Raw genomic sequence first — 15551 nt, 5'->3', positions numbered from 1 at the left:
CCACCCTGCCCCCCCGGCAGCGGCTGCTGGCAGTGCTGCGGTGCATCGGCCAGCACGCCTCCAGCAGCCGCGTGACGTGCAGCAGCCTGGCCATCTGCCTGGGGCCAAACCTGCTGAGCCCACCACAGGAGGAGCAGCTGGAGCTCCAGGTCCTCCTGGCTGAGAATGACAAGGTAATGCTGTCCTCAGTAGCCAGCTGCAGCCTGGCTGGTTGTTATGAATGGATGATGTGGGTTTAAATAAGACTCTGCCTTTTTCCCAGGCTTCTGGCAGCAGGCAGTTGTGTTATTGAGGTGGCCAGCACCCTGAGACCCACTCTCATTCATAAGTTCTTTAATAATGGCTATTCAGTCTATTATAGAATGAATTATTTGTTTAATTATTTATTTATTTAATTATTTATTTAATTATTTAATTATTTATTTAATAGAATGAATTATCTATTTAATAGACACAAAACTAACAGACATAAGACTTAAACCAGACTATTACTCCAGAGGAATAAAACGAAATGTAACACTAGTATTATACATGTAGGGTTAAATGTACCAATGAACTTACAGCTATCTAAGAAATAGTATAACCTAGGATCCAATGTTTCTTATCACCAAACTGTTGAAGGGGCACACATCGAAATCCTTTCCCTCAATTTCTGGAAAAGTAACCTTAAAGTTGCATCCAAGCTTCAGAGAGAAATCATCTCGCATGTTCCCAAGGAGTGTGTTAAGAGACTTCTGCCTCTGTGATAATTCGCGTGGACTTTGTAGACATAAGAACCAGGTCTTTTGGTCACTGATGTTTATTTTCTTTCATATCTTCCTACATCTGCTCTCATACCAAGCTGTGTACTCGGGGCTGGGGCTCAGACTCTTGTGCGCCTGGAGGTGACCCCTTGCTGGCATCTCTGACCCCTTGCTGGGCTATTAATCTGCCTGAGTTATCTCTTCCAAATGCCCCAGCCGAGACAGAGAGGAGGATGTCCTGCCACACCAGTCCATACCTGCTTGGTTGCCCAGAGGTGCTTGTGCCTGGCGGCCCCCTGTCTCCGGCCAAGGCCGCTGTGGGAGCTGCTTGCAAGAGCTGCTCCCCAGCCAGCGCCTTCCTTCAGCGCAGAGGCAAGGCTCGGCAGCGATGGCGAGGGCTGCTTGGCATGCTCTCATGGCCCTGGGCTGAGAGCAAGGCTTTCCTGTGTGCAGGTGAACGGGCTGGTGGACTTCATAGTCCATAGACTATCACTGTAGGTAGTGAATTTGGAGGACATCTTTGGGGGACATTTGCTGGCCCAGAGGAGTCACTAGCACCCACAGAAATATGCACAGGCAGGAGCAGGACAGGAGGTTTGTCCCGGCCTGGGACTTGGGGTCCCAGAAATCTCTGCATCAAGAAGACATGTGGCCTAGGCCTTTGCTGTGGGTTTTGCTTTCTGTCTTGTTCTCGAAGATGTTGCTTGGCTGCACGTGCTTTTGCTTTCTAGAGCCATGCCGGGAAGAGCAAAGTGGGCCTGCAGGCAGAGCAGACAAGGAGCCCCAGGCAAAAAGCTGTCCTCATGCATCTCCCTCACTGACAGACATCCACCAAGAAGATGGCGCAGAGACCATGGTTCTGGAGGGCCGAAAAGGCAGAGATATGTCAGCTTCACAAACCCAAGCACAACACGTCCTGGACAGGTGGGCAGAAGAGCCAGAAGGCAGGCTGGGGCCAAGGGCAAAAAGGACAAATCACAGGCTAGAGCCAGTGAGCAAGCTGGAGCCAAAGCAAAAGCACAAGACCCAAAAGGCCCCCAGACTCAAAAAAGCCCGAAGCCAAAAAGCAAACCTCCAAAAAGCCCCCCACTCAAAAAGCAAGTTTCAGAAAACCTAAAGCCAAAAAGTCCACCAAAAAGACAAAAGCATAGGCTCCAATACCCCCCAAACTTGTGACACAGTTACTTTTTATTCCCCTTGGTCCTTCCCAAGGTCTGTCTACTGACAGGAGAGCATTGGCCCAGTCCAACCTTCCATGGCACTCCCATCTCACCATATGATTGGAGAACCTCTCTGGAGGGTACAGTGTCTTCAGTGCTCCCCTGCTGACTGTCTGTCCCATATGAGATATGAACTGGTTGCCAGGGCAGAGTCTCCCCAGAGACAAGGCTTTTCTCCATCTTCTCCAAAGTGCTTTCTGGAAGTGGCACATGTGCACACCCTGCCCCACGTGCCTCTGACAACCATTGTTGAGGCTAAATTGGCTTCTCACAGGTGTGCTTTCAGATTTTAATAGTTTTGTTACATCCACATAGATGCTTCCTCTGGAGGAGGTTTTAAATACATGTTTAAATGAAAATATATTTTGGCAGATCTTCCTTGGCATCGCAGGCAATCTTGATAAACATTGTTATCCAGAGATAAGGAGAGAGAGGAGAAACTGTCATTCACAACTCTGTGTAATCCCAGTGGGAAACTACCTACAAAAAGAAGATACATTATCTTTAAATTCTTAACCTTGTTAATCAAAACCCATTGACATGCTTAATTTAACATGAGGCATTGAGTTAAGTAATTAAAAGCAGATATTGAAATTATTGACACCAAAGTGACAAAAATTTGTTGTCACTGACAAAGGTTTACTAAAAGGTCAGAAACATAATCAGTATTCTACTTTATCCTTTGAGTTGTAGGAAATGATAATGGAAGATACAGAAGGACACAGCAAATCAATACCTGTCTCTGTGACTTGTGTCACCAGCAAAATTTTTTGGGTTTTGGTTCATCTACAGGACATCAGGCCTGCTGACAACAGACAGAGTAAGCCAAGGACAAAGGATCTTTGCACAGGAGTTAGGGCTCATTAACAGAACTTTTAACTGTATGTGAAGGGGAAAGGCATGAAATCAGGCTCTCTAAGATAAGCCTTAGGGCAGCACACCAGTGTTTGAGGGATGGTGTGAAGTCCTTCAGTCTGCTTCATGATGTGCTAAGTACACTGGGGCACATTTGAAAAAAGCAAGAGGAACCAGAAATTTTTTCCTAGTCCCATGACTATGACACCATTGTCATAAGCAAAACCTGAGTTTTACTGACATGAGTACTATGACTGGTGTGTCATGAGAGATGGTTGCAGGCTCTTCAAGAGGGATGGGCAGGGCTGGCGAGGTGGCAGGGTGGAGCTGTGTGTAAGGAAGCGGTTGGATTGTATGATGCTTGCAGTTGGTAGTGATACACCCAAGAGCCTCTGGGTAAACATGAAGATGAAAGAAAATAAAACACATATTGTTGTGGGGAGTATGCTGTCAACCATCTATCCAGGATGATGGATCAATGAATTTTTCCACAAGGAATTGAGGAGTATGTCAAGACTACACTCTCTCTATGAGTGATTTCAGCTTCTAAGGCATCAACTGAGAATATCATACAGCTGACACAAACAGGTCCAGGAAATTTCTGAAATATGTTAGAGATAACGTTTTTGGAGCGGGTACTGAGGGAAACAAGTAGATTTGTTGTTCCCATGTTTGTTGCTTGCAAACAGAGAGGGCGAAGTGGAGGTTGGTAGCTGTCTTGGTCACAGTGTATTACCACAGGCCTGGGCCCTAGGGTATATCACTGTGTCCCGCAGCCATAGGGAGGAGGAGGAGAGAAGATCCAGCAGGCAGGAATTGTGCAGCAAGATTGATTTCTTTAATTATTTTACAAACTCTTTTATAAACATTTTCTTCATAGTCTAATTGGACAAAGGATCAGCCACCCCTTGGGGTGACTGGCTAAAATCCTAAAACATCCATTGTCAAAATATTTTCCTACTACACCATAAACAAGACTTTTCAAGGTTGCAGGTGGCTTGGTTGTCTACATAACTCTGCTACCTCTTCTGTGAGAGAGAAAAGTCTCTCATGGACTTAGAAAATAACAAGAAAATCCTTGCTAGCAGCATTTTTGTATCTACAACAGTGACCATAAAATACTTAGGTTTCAAATTGTTTGCTCTAGGAAAAAAACCTCCAGCAAAACTTTGGCCCTGGATATGGAAAGAGCAAACCTTGGGCTGTTTAAGGAATTACTTTGAAAGGTCCCCATGGAATCTGCTTTGGAAGGTACTGGTAGTGATTGGTGATAAGCAGGGAACTGTGCTGGGACCAGTACTGTTTAATAACTGCATCAGGGACACAGATAGTGGGATCCAGTGCAGCCACAAGAATTTTGCAGATGACAGGAAGGTGAGTGACAAGCTCCAGAAGTGTGACCACAGAAAATGCATTAGTTTCTTCAAAGCCAAGTGCAAGGTCATGCATCTCAGTGTACAATTTCCTCAATAGGGTAAATGGCTGAGGAGGTGCTGATCTCCTCTCTCAGGTGACTAGTAATAGGACACAAGGAAATGAAGATAGAAGGGGATGTTCAGACTGGACATTAGAAAGAATGCTAACAAGGTAATCAGTTGGAACAGGCTCTCTGATGAAGTGGATACAGCACAAAACTTGTCAGAGTTCCATCTGGATGATGCTTTTAGTCACATGGTATAGGTTTTGACAGTCTTGCGAGAATTAAGGAGTTGGATTCAATGATCTTTATGGGTCTCTTCCATCTTGAGGTATTCTATGATTATGTGATATCATGTACTTTTACTAACATGAAAATAGTCTAAATAGAGACAGGTTTGCAGCACAATACTTACAACATTAATGTTAATGTGAGTTACACTGCTAATGCCAGGAGAACATGGCTGAAGAACAATCTTGTAATAGTCATGAATAGTTCATTAACTGCTGAGAGCTAAATCTTCAGAAATATTTTGCCCTCTGTTCACATAATTTCATGTCTCATAATGGTGAGTTACAAAGATCTATGAATTTACCTTGAGAAACAGCATAGCTCATAAAAATCTTATCAACTGTTCTAAATGGTTTTTGGGTTTTTTTGCATACAGATTCTGTTCATACAGATTCTGGTCACCTCATAGTAAAAAAAAATAATTAAGCATAACAGAAAAAGATATGACTCAAAGGGGAAAATTAGAATAATGGAAGCTTCTGATTAGAAAGGAACTTATTAAGATTGGGATTATCTATGTAGGGAATCAGAAGAAGCAGAAAAAGAATATAAGCAAAGTGTAGAAATTACAGATAATACATAGATGTCAGCATACCTGAAACAAAATAGAATTAAATTCTTGAATCACTGAAAGGAAATATGGATGGTGCCCCTCTAGTTAACAATAATAAATTATATGTATATAATAATAAGTACTTTACAATGTTCCAGTTAGCAATGGTAAGTACTTAATATATGACAACTCCGTAACTTGGAGAACATGTTGTCCTTATTTTGTATGCAGAGGGAATAGTACAGCTATTTTGCCTAAACAGAGAATTGAAGCCTTAGCAAAAAGAGTAATTGAATAAAACGGTTATTTTTAGTAAATCATTGCTACTTTCACTTCCTTTAAAGCGTAGATGATTATGCTTCATATGTTTGGATGCATATGTATTCCTTTTTACTCTTGGTAAAATATGTTGAATTCAGAAAGTCCTGTAGTGGCTTGACCCTGTCTGCATGCCAGGCACCCACCAAATCTTTTCTATTACTACCCTTCTCAGCTGGACAGGGAAAAGAAAATATATTAAAAGGCTCGTATGTTGAGGTAAGTACAAAGAGAGACTACTCCCCTATTACCATCACAGGTAAAACAGATTCGACTTGGGGATATTAATTGAATTTATTAGCAATCAGAATCAGAGCAGGATAATGAAAAGTAAAGCAAAACTTAAAAGTACCTTCCTGCCATCCCTCCCTCTTTCCCAGACTCTACCTCCTCCCACCCAGGGGTGCAGGGAGATGGGAATGGAGGTTGTGGTCAGTTCATCCCATGTTCCTGCAGCTGCTCAGGGAGAGGAGTCCTTTTCCCTGCTCCAGTGTGAGTCCATCCCATGGGGTACAGTTCTTCACAAACTGCTGCAATGTGGGTCCCTTTCCACAAGGTTCAATCTTTCAAGAACGGCCTACTCCAGCTTGGAATTCCACAGGGTCACAAATCCTACCAGGAAACCTGCTCCAGTGCAGGCTCCTTTCACTGTGGGTCCCCAGGTCTCTGCCACAACCTTCCAGTGTGGGCTTCCCACAGAACCACAGCCTTCTTTGGTGTGGAGTCCTCCATGGGCTGCAGGTGGATCTCTCATCCCCATGGCCTCCACAGGCTACAGGGGAACAGCTGCCTCATCGTGGGCTGCACCACAGGCTGCAGGGGAATCGTAGTTCTGGCACCTGGAGCACCTCCTGCCCCTCCTTCTCACTGATCTGGGTGTCTGCAGTTTTCCTCTCACCGGAGTGAGTTTTCTCTCACTCCTCTCTTCTCTGAGCACAATTACATCTGTGTAATAACCTTTCCTTCTTAAATATATTACAGAGGCATTACTGTCATTCTTGATTGGCTTGGCCCTACCTAACGGTGGGTTCATCCTGGAGCCAGCTGGCATTAGCTCTGTTGGACATGGAGGAAGGTTCGAGCAGCTTCCTACGGAAGCCACCCTTGTAGCTGCTCCCATTTCAAAACCCAGCAAAGCAAACCCAATACATTTTCATTGCTAAGTGCCACAAAAAAGATTCCCTAAATGACTCAATTTAATAACACTGGAATATAATTATAAGTTATTATTAAAATACAGAAAAATTAAATAGCTTTCTAGACTTGGTAACTAATTTTCTGAAATTTCTGTATACATGGTTATCTACCAGTGCTGATATTTTTTAGCAACATATGACAAGGTAGCAGTTGTATCAATTTAGTAAAAGTTCTTCAATAACTGTCATGAAGCTGGAGACAAAATCACAGTTATTCATTAGCACTTTATACATTAACAAAATACACATTTTCTGGTTTATCTTCGAAAAAATAGCATAGCCAGATAGTATTTTTTTTAAAATAGAGCATGCATCATTTCTTGTCACAGTTTTCTCACCTGGGTCTTTTGGACTGACATACCTCTCTGAAAGACTTCCATGAGAGTGTCCTCTAGTTTTCTGTGGGAGCCAAACATTGTCAGATGACTAGTACCACAACATTTCCCCAGGGGGCTTAAGTTCTTAGTCCTTCTAACCTAGTCTTTGTTCTAGCCCACCATGTAGAGTATGTCCAGAAAAGGTTTTTATAGGCTGGCCCAAGTCATGGACCTGAGCCCCTGTGGTGTGGCTGCAGGGTAGGCCAGCGAGAAAGCCACTGCAGCCCCTTGCAGATTTGGGGTATAGAGGTTGCAGACACATAGAGCTTGTCAGGCCCTGGGAAAGGGCCATCTGATGCTAAGTGGGGATCTCTGAATCAGGAGGTGCCAGCATGCCCAAGAAAGATAAGCAGCTCTCCCCAGACCCATCTCTCTGCTCTGCGGTAAGGGGTGAGAGCGAAAACCAGCTCCTTTCTGTGGACTGAACACAGTGTCACATTCAGTCAAGGAACAGCTCATTAAATTTATACCAACTGTGACACTTCTTGTTATGCTCATAATTCACAGTTCACATTACAATTGTTTTTGAATATTCATATGAAAAAAACCCCACAAACTTCCTGAGAAGCGTGTGGTAAAAGTAGTTAACACGCTAAAAGTAGTTAATCAGGAAGTTTCTTCACTACATACTCCTAAATCTATTTTTTTCATTATCACCCAGAGCACACTAAAAAGTGAAGAAGAATAAAATTTGAAAAAATACTGTCTTCTTAGCAGCAAAACCTATGAATAGTCCTGGGGATTAGATAAATATATTGGGTAGCCTGGAGCAAACAGATAAACTTTATCTATTTGGGAATGCATATGATCAATAACAGAAAGTAAGAGATGTGAGTGATTCTCTTCTTTTCACTTTTATCTAAACCTAATGTGAATTCTGCATTTCTGTCACTGCAAAGTTCACATTTTGCTTGTCTGATCAGTTGGTATATCTGTAAACATGGGCCACCAATATCCTGATAATTAGGCTTCAGTTAACAGGTCATTCATCTTAATCTAGGGAAGTAGAGCTAAGCAGGATTTCCTCCAAAGATAGCAACATGTCTTCCACTGCTGAAATCCTGACAATTCTACAGGTTAACTGAAAGAAGATGGGAAGAAGATGAGAAGAACTGGCTTATAAAATTATTCGGTTCATAAATTAATTTTTTTTTTAAATGTCAATTTTCAGAACCTATAAAATTATTTTTTATTTGCTTTTTCAAGTGACTTTTAGTTTACTAGAATAAAAATATAAAAGATAAAGATCTCATGATCAAACTCTTCACAGGTCTGTCAAAAGGTCTTATAGATAATTTATTTATTGTGAAATTTCCTCTGTAAGTAGTTAGGATTTCAGTGAACTGTCATTTTAATGAAATAAAGTATTCTGATTCTTCATTCAGTTCTGGATTTTTTTATTTGAAGTAAATATAAATGGGTTTTGTTGCAGTATCTTTCTCTTTGAGTCTCTCTGTCAATTGTTTTGTGTTCCAAGTCTAGTATATTCTCGTGACAAATGCTCAAAATATAAACATCATGATATTTGTTTTTGTTGGCAGATGGGGCTTTGTGCTTGCTTGTTCATTTGCAGATGTTCTAAAAACATTCTAAAACTGAATGTGGTAAATTTCTACCTACAGTATTTCACTCTTCTTACTTTCAGCAAATCCTTTCTTTTCAAAAATGTGAGGAGGGGAGATTTTACTGAATTTGAAATGTAAATTTATTTTTCTATTTTGTCTCATTATTTTTCATTTTATTTCTTGACAATTTAAAAGGAAAGATTGAATTAAGTGCAGTTCTTCCACGTTGCCTCTAATTTTCCTTGAAAAACCAAGTAGTAACTCAGACTATTCTTTCCATACTGCTGATTACTAGACCTGATCTAATTTTCTTCAAATTGCTAATATTCATTTAGGTTGCTTTAACTGCATGTGGATCCTAAAGAAAACCTTGAAATTCTTCAGGTCACTTAGGGAAATTGGGTGTTTTTACTTTAAGTGATGTTTTAATTTTTGTGACAAAAATGCCAATATATGTAGCGCTTTCAGGAAATTAAATCTATCATATATGAAATTTCTCACTATAACATGTGATCTTCATTAACAACTTTATCTAACAGATTATCAGCAATTTCATTTGCAGTAATTCACAGTAAAGTTACTTTCAATAATTTTATTCACAGAAAATTTTATTAAGTGTTTTTAAATTATTTTTTCCACTTTAATTAGAATTTATTTGTTCTTCAATCTCTGCCTTGATCCACCAATGGAAGTATCTTACATACATTTAGAATTGTGATTTCACATTCCAGCTTTACTCCCACCCTCTCATCTTCTCCTTTTTGTCTTCTCTCTCTCATTATTTTGTCTAGCTCTTTATATACCACATTGATTCCAGCTCTGGTCTCCTTATTTTCTTGTAAATCCCACCCAAAGTCCATAATTCGGACATGGTAATGATTTACTTCCAAATTTTTGAATGTTAATTTTATGAACATTGAATGTTAGTGGTTTTTTCTACAGCAGTTACAGTTCAACTGCTGCAGTATTATATGGAAACAACCATCCTCTACAGCTTTTGGTATGTTACTGGTTCAAAACCAGTATTTTTTTGTCAGGCCTGGTGATCTTATTTAATGAATGAAGATATGTAGGACACATTGCAGCTCTGGGTATGTGGATGTCTTTATATCCTATTAAAACAGCAGATCAAAACCTGATGGGTCCTGTTAATAATCAACGTTATAATAACCCACTGTAAAATTTGTGGAACTTAATAGCATCAGCTGAGAGTTGGGCAGCACACTTTCTTTTCAGAAAGTAACTAGCTCAGTAACTCAGAGACAGAGCAGTTTATCTTTACCTCAAGAGAATATGCATTAATAAAAATCTGCCCTTTCCGTGAACATCACTACCAAAATGCATACACAGATGATTTATTTTTAACAAAGAGAAAACAAAATTGTTGTTGGTTTTTAATTTAAACGTTTGTTATAAATTAAAGAGAAGACATAGTTAGGAACAGATTTTCTATTATTCAGTGACATATAACAGTAAAGGACGTGATCTCCCTTAGAGTAAACAAATGGTTACAATTTCCAGGAATGTTAAAATTTGGACAAAATATTCTACAATAATTAATGTTGGTAAAATCTCTTAGTCTCGTAAAAAAACACCACTGAATACTTGTGCCAACTAAAAGTTCTATAGAATGCCAAATACTTTACATCGGTAATGGGGAAAACCTTTTCTTAGTTATTTTGCTGTAAATTTTCCCATGTTTCAATGAACTTAGTCGTGTATTTGCATATTCCTAGCATACTTATAAAACAGTATGGTGGGTTTGTTATGTAATGGGATAAGAAGGAAAAGGGATGATTGAGTAATTTTTATGTCCATACATTGTTTGACTGGCTCAGATATTTTGTGTGTTGAGTTTTTATGTAAAGGGAAAAACATTCTTAACAAATATTCATGCATTAGCCTGCATTTCTGCCCTACTAAAATGGCCCCTGCAAAAGATTTTATAGACAAAAGCCAAGGAAAAAAGTGTGCTAAAGGGACAAGAGGTCCTAGAGAGCAACCTTGAAAGGCTTTGGGCCCATGTGAAGTTCCTAAAGTTTAGCCAGGCTAAGAGCTAGGTCCTGCACTTGGTTTGGGTGCCATACCTGGTATAAATATAGACTGGTAGATGAAATGATTGAGACAAGCCCTACAGATAAGGAACTGGGGGTATTGGTGGAGGAAATATGTGATCCAGCAATGTGTACTTGCGTATCAGAAAGTCAACTGTGTCCTGGGCAAGACCATCAGCTCAAGGGAGGTGATTCAAGAAAAAACCTGGGCCAATTCAACTGAGTCCAGAGGAGGGTCACAAAAAGGATCAAAGAGGTGGAACGTTTTGCCTATGAAAAAAGGCTGGAGAGATCAAGTTATTCACCTGGAGAAGAGAAAGCTGTGGTGAGACCTTATGACAGACTTTCAAAATATAAATAGCTAGATAGATAGATAGATAAAGACATTTTAATTAAAGCATGTAGTGTCAGGACAAGAAACAATGATTTTAAACCAAAAGAGGGTCAATCTAGATTAAATATAAAGAAGACATTCTTCATTATGCTAGTGGTGAGATACTGGCACAGGACCCATCATTGACAATCATTAAGGTCATGTTGGATGGGGCTTTGAGCAAGCTGGTCTGGCAACAGATGTCTCCGCATGTGGCAGGTGGGTTGGACTGGATGATCTTTGAAGGCCCTTTTCAAGCCAAACCATTTTAGATCCTATGATTACGTTTTGAAGTGTATTTTTTTTTTCTTCAGCCTAGAAATAAATACCTATTTTGTCCACCAGTGTTCTGGATATAATAAAATACTGAAAACACTGATGTCACAGCATTCAGCAATCACTAAAAAATTAAGACCCACTACAATCTATTTGCTTACAGAAGTCAATATGCACATATAAATACAAACTATTTTCCTGTCATAGTATACTGTTGTGCCCATGCTTCTCATCTTTCATATTTTGTTAGTATGTATCAATAAAAATAGAAAAAGCGACATATATCTATAAATATATATTGCTATTTTAAAATTTTTGTATTTTGGTAATAGTGATAAATGACAGTTTATTTTGGTGGAACTAACATGGTATTTACTAAAACACTATTAAGTGCTGTAGGTTAATGTGCTGGTTTTGGCTGGGGTAGAGTTAACTTTCTTCACAGTGGCTGGTATGGGGATGTGTTTTGCATTTGTGCTGAACATAGGGTTGATAATTCAGAGATGTTTTTTGTTATTGCTGAGCAGGGATTGCACAGAGCCAAGGCCTTTTCTTTTTTTGTATAGCCACACTGGTGAGGAGGCTGGGGATGTGTGATTGGTTGGGAGAAGACACAGCTGGGACAGGTGACCCCAACTGACCACAGGGATATTCCAGACTGTGTGACATCATGCTCAGTATATAAAGTGGAGGGAAGAAGGAGGAAAGGGGGGGACATTTGGAGTGATGGCTATCTTACCAAGCCACCATTACATTTGGTGTGGCCGTGCTCTGCTGGGGATGGCTGAACACCTGCCCAACAATGGAAAGCTGTGAATTCATTCCTTGTTTTGCTTTGTTTGTGTGCGCAGCTTTTGCTTTCTCTATTAAACTCTCTATAACTCAACCCATGGGCTTTGTAGCTTTTACCCTTGAAATTTTCTCCCTGATCCTACTGGTGCAGGAGTGAGTGAGCAGCTACATGGGGCTGGGCTGATGGCTGGGGCTAAACCCTGATAGTTCCTTAACTGCAGAAAAAAGGCTGTTTTCCAGAAAATTATTAATCAGAATCAAATTCTCTGAGGCAAAGGTGTTTAATTTTACTATTTTTCCTAGCTCCTTGAGAATTTTTTTTATTCTGTATGTTAAGAGAAAAGTCTCTGTGTAATTAATTTTTCTTTCAATATGGCACTTTAGGATTACATATTTTAGAGTTAATAAAGAACATTTAAGCTTATGCATCAATTAGGACACACTCTATTCAACAAGCCATTTAATTATATGAATTAATCACAATAATTTCAACAAACTCATGGATATGGTTAAAATAGGAATAAAGCTGAAAAAAGAAGAAAATAGAGAAACTGTTCTTTTAGGTGTAACAAAGCCTATTGTTAAAGTCTTGGCACTGGAAAATATTTTCTGATTCTCTGACAGAATCTGTAACCCTGAATCATCCGGACACTAGAAAAATTGCACATCTCAGAACAGAGCTAAACCATGAACAAAAAATCTTAGAGACTATTAAACTTCCATGTCAGCTAAAGTTAGTCAATAAGTAATGTCTCTGAAAACTGATTCATTTCAGGAACTTAAAATCTTTATTCAGGACTTCTGAATATCCTATCTTTTTAACACCTGGTGCCAAGAAGCTATTTTGGTATAGGGAGAGATGAGTAGGGAGAGATGAATTCTAAAGAGATACACAACTGTATTTTTTTCTTAAAAATTACAAAGCTTTGTGGTTTTGCCTCCTCTCCTTCTTTATGGTATTATACTCTAGTGTACTCTAGTATAGCATTGGTCTAAGCAATTGACTTCTCTGCCTCAAGTAACTTGTATCCTCATTGTCAGTCTCTTCAAGCACCCTACACACCAAACTTTGAGTATTTGAGGCACTTTGAGCTAAAATGCAGAGCTGTGTTTTGTGTGAAACCTGATCTTTCTAGTGCTCCTTGGGAGTTTTCAAAACAAGGACTCTATTACTGAAATGGATTTGAAATTACTCTCTCCCCTCTACTCCAGTCTTGTGAGACCACAGAGTAAGACAGGCGACCTGTTGAAATGAGTCCAGAGGAGAGACACTAAGTTGATCACCCCATTCCTCTTCTCTGCACTTCAAAGACCCAACTTATGGTTCTGCATACAGCTCTGGGGTCTCCAGACAAGAGAAACATGGGCCAATTAGACTGGGTCTGGACGAGGGTCACAAAAATTACGTGTTATTACAGAATCTTGCTTTGTCAAGATTATACTCTCTGATTGTATGATTATACTCTCTGTGTCTCTAGTGACATCTTTACTGGTGCAGCACATTCCACACAAAAGTATCTAATGCTTTTCTTCAGTTTAGCAAAGAGAGACTACATAATTACTTCCAAAGTTTAAATACCTGGTATTTATTCTAAAAAAAATTGGTAGTGGTTCAATATCGCTTGTTGTGTCTGGAGAATAATTGGTAGTGGAAAACAATCAAATATAAACAGTTACAGATATGTTTGTTTTGGTTTTTGCCTACAAATCTTCTTGGGTTTAGTATCATTTACAGAAAACCACATTGTCCTACAAATATCATTACTGTGTACTAAGTACCCAACTGAGAGGAAAGGTTTAAAGTTCGTCAGAAAAAAAAATCAGGAAAGCCAAAACTTTAAATGAATAACTGCTTTCAGACATTTATTTCAGGCAGTATTTAGCTAACATCTCTTCAGCCACCCCACTTTAACAGTCCTTAATGCCTGAATGAAGCCTGAGTTAGCACTCACTACATATACTCAATCAAGGGCCACAAGCAGTGTTTGTATTCACATATATGCTTGAAAAAATTGTGTAAAAGAGCAATCCTATGGGGCTTTTTGTGCAACGGTTGCTGCATATTCTTTCTCTCTGTCTTTTTTCAAGGTTCACTCTTCCACAGTCTGTTTTTGTGCATGCACAAACATAATTAGTAACGTAAAAGTCATATTTTCCCAAGTGTCATATACCATATACCATAAGGATAAGAATTTTAGAATTCCTTCTTCAACTCTAGTGTTATTTTCCAGTGCTAAACAACTGAACACTAACATGGCAGTCCCTACGTCCCTATTCAAATTATTTCAGTTTTCAGTGGTGATTAATAAGGATTCCTCAGATGAATAAAAAATTTGGTATGGACATTTGCTTGTTACTTTGCCGAGGCACTGTCAAGGAATTTCCCCCTTAAAATAGACAATAATATTTGTAGGTGAAGGTTCAAGGGGAAAACGGAGAGAAGTATGTTGAGGATATTAAGAGCAGTTCCTGCTGTGCATTGCAAAACTGAAGTCCGATATCTCTTTCTTATTTATTTTAATTAAAAAAAACCAAAAACCATAGATTCCAAAGTCATCCAGGCCCTGTAAGATCTAAAGACAACTAAATAGTAATTTCAGATGGCTTAGCCAAATTATTTTGGAGGTTAAATGCAAATATATTCAACCATAAACCCAAAGGGCAATTTTCAGAAAAAAAGACTTCGTAAATGTGCTAATACATCAGTTGTTTTCTTTATATGAGTGGTGATTGTTCCTTGAGTAAGAACTGTTTAAGAATGAAAAATCTGGCTGAATAGGTGCCCAGATGAATATTTTCTAATTATAGTTCCTGGAGCACTAAAGAATACTAATCTGCTTCTTAGTACTTCCTGGTACAATTTGAGCAAGAATTACTTTATCAGTGCTTTTTTTTGTTTGGTTGTTTCTGTTCCTTAGAAAAGTGTATAAAACCAACTCACTCCTTTGAATAAACAATTCAGATTCCCTGCCGGTCTGGGTCTGAGAGTCAATCGCCAACAAATGGTGCCCCATGTGAGGAATTTATTATACGCCTACCTGTATGTCCATCGGTGAGCCCCATGGGACTTGACGTGCTGCTGCAAGAAGCAGGAACGCTGGCCAGCGATAATCCCTACAAGTTGTAGGTGAGCCACAGGGGATGTAGGGGATGGTGTATCCCAGGAACAGCACGTCCCAGAGATGTTAAAACTGGTGTAGCGGGTTGAGTTTGAAACCGGGCAGAAACACCAATTAAGTGTAGTGGGTTTGGTTCAAAATATTCATTACTTACTTATTTTCCTTCTGTGAGATAAGAATTAGGAGAAAACAAAGCAGGCACAAACCTTAAACAGTTGCAGTACAATGAAAGAGTTTTATACTAATAGAATTAAAAGTAAAGAGAAAATAACAAGAAATTAAAGCAAATCCCCCCCCCCTTTCCAGCATTTCTCTCCTTTTACCCAACTCGCACAAAGGATAACAGAACATGGGATGTTAGTCAGTGTTCCAGTTCTTGAAAAGTCTCTCTCTTATGCTTAA

The 15551-nt window shown here is 39.5% G+C and overlaps 1 protein-coding gene across 1 annotated transcript; it reads left to right on the top strand.

Annotated features, from left to right (window-relative positions):
- The first annotated feature begins 6 nt into the window (after positions 1 to 6).
- LOC108445753 (serine/arginine repetitive matrix protein 1-like) lies at positions 7 to 2516 on the top strand. The gene is made up of 2 exons (XM_017730521.1): positions 7 to 173; positions 1475 to 2516. The coding sequence occupies exons 1-2, from the start codon at positions 166 to 168 to the stop codon at positions 1917 to 1919; spliced, it is 453 nt and encodes a 150-aa protein (XP_017586010.1). The 5' UTR covers positions 7 to 165; the 3' UTR covers positions 1920 to 2516.
- Positions 2517 to 15551: the final 13035 nt, after the last annotated feature.

The sequence above is a fragment of the Corvus brachyrhynchos genome, unplaced genomic scaffold (assembly GCF_000691975.1).
Source record: "Corvus brachyrhynchos isolate BGI_N302 unplaced genomic scaffold, ASM69197v1 scaffold33, whole genome shotgun sequence".
NCBI lineage: Eukaryota > Metazoa > Chordata > Aves > Passeriformes > Corvidae > Corvus > Corvus brachyrhynchos.
Note: the sequence above shows the minus strand (reverse complement) of the source record. Positions and strands in the feature narration are given on the sequence as shown.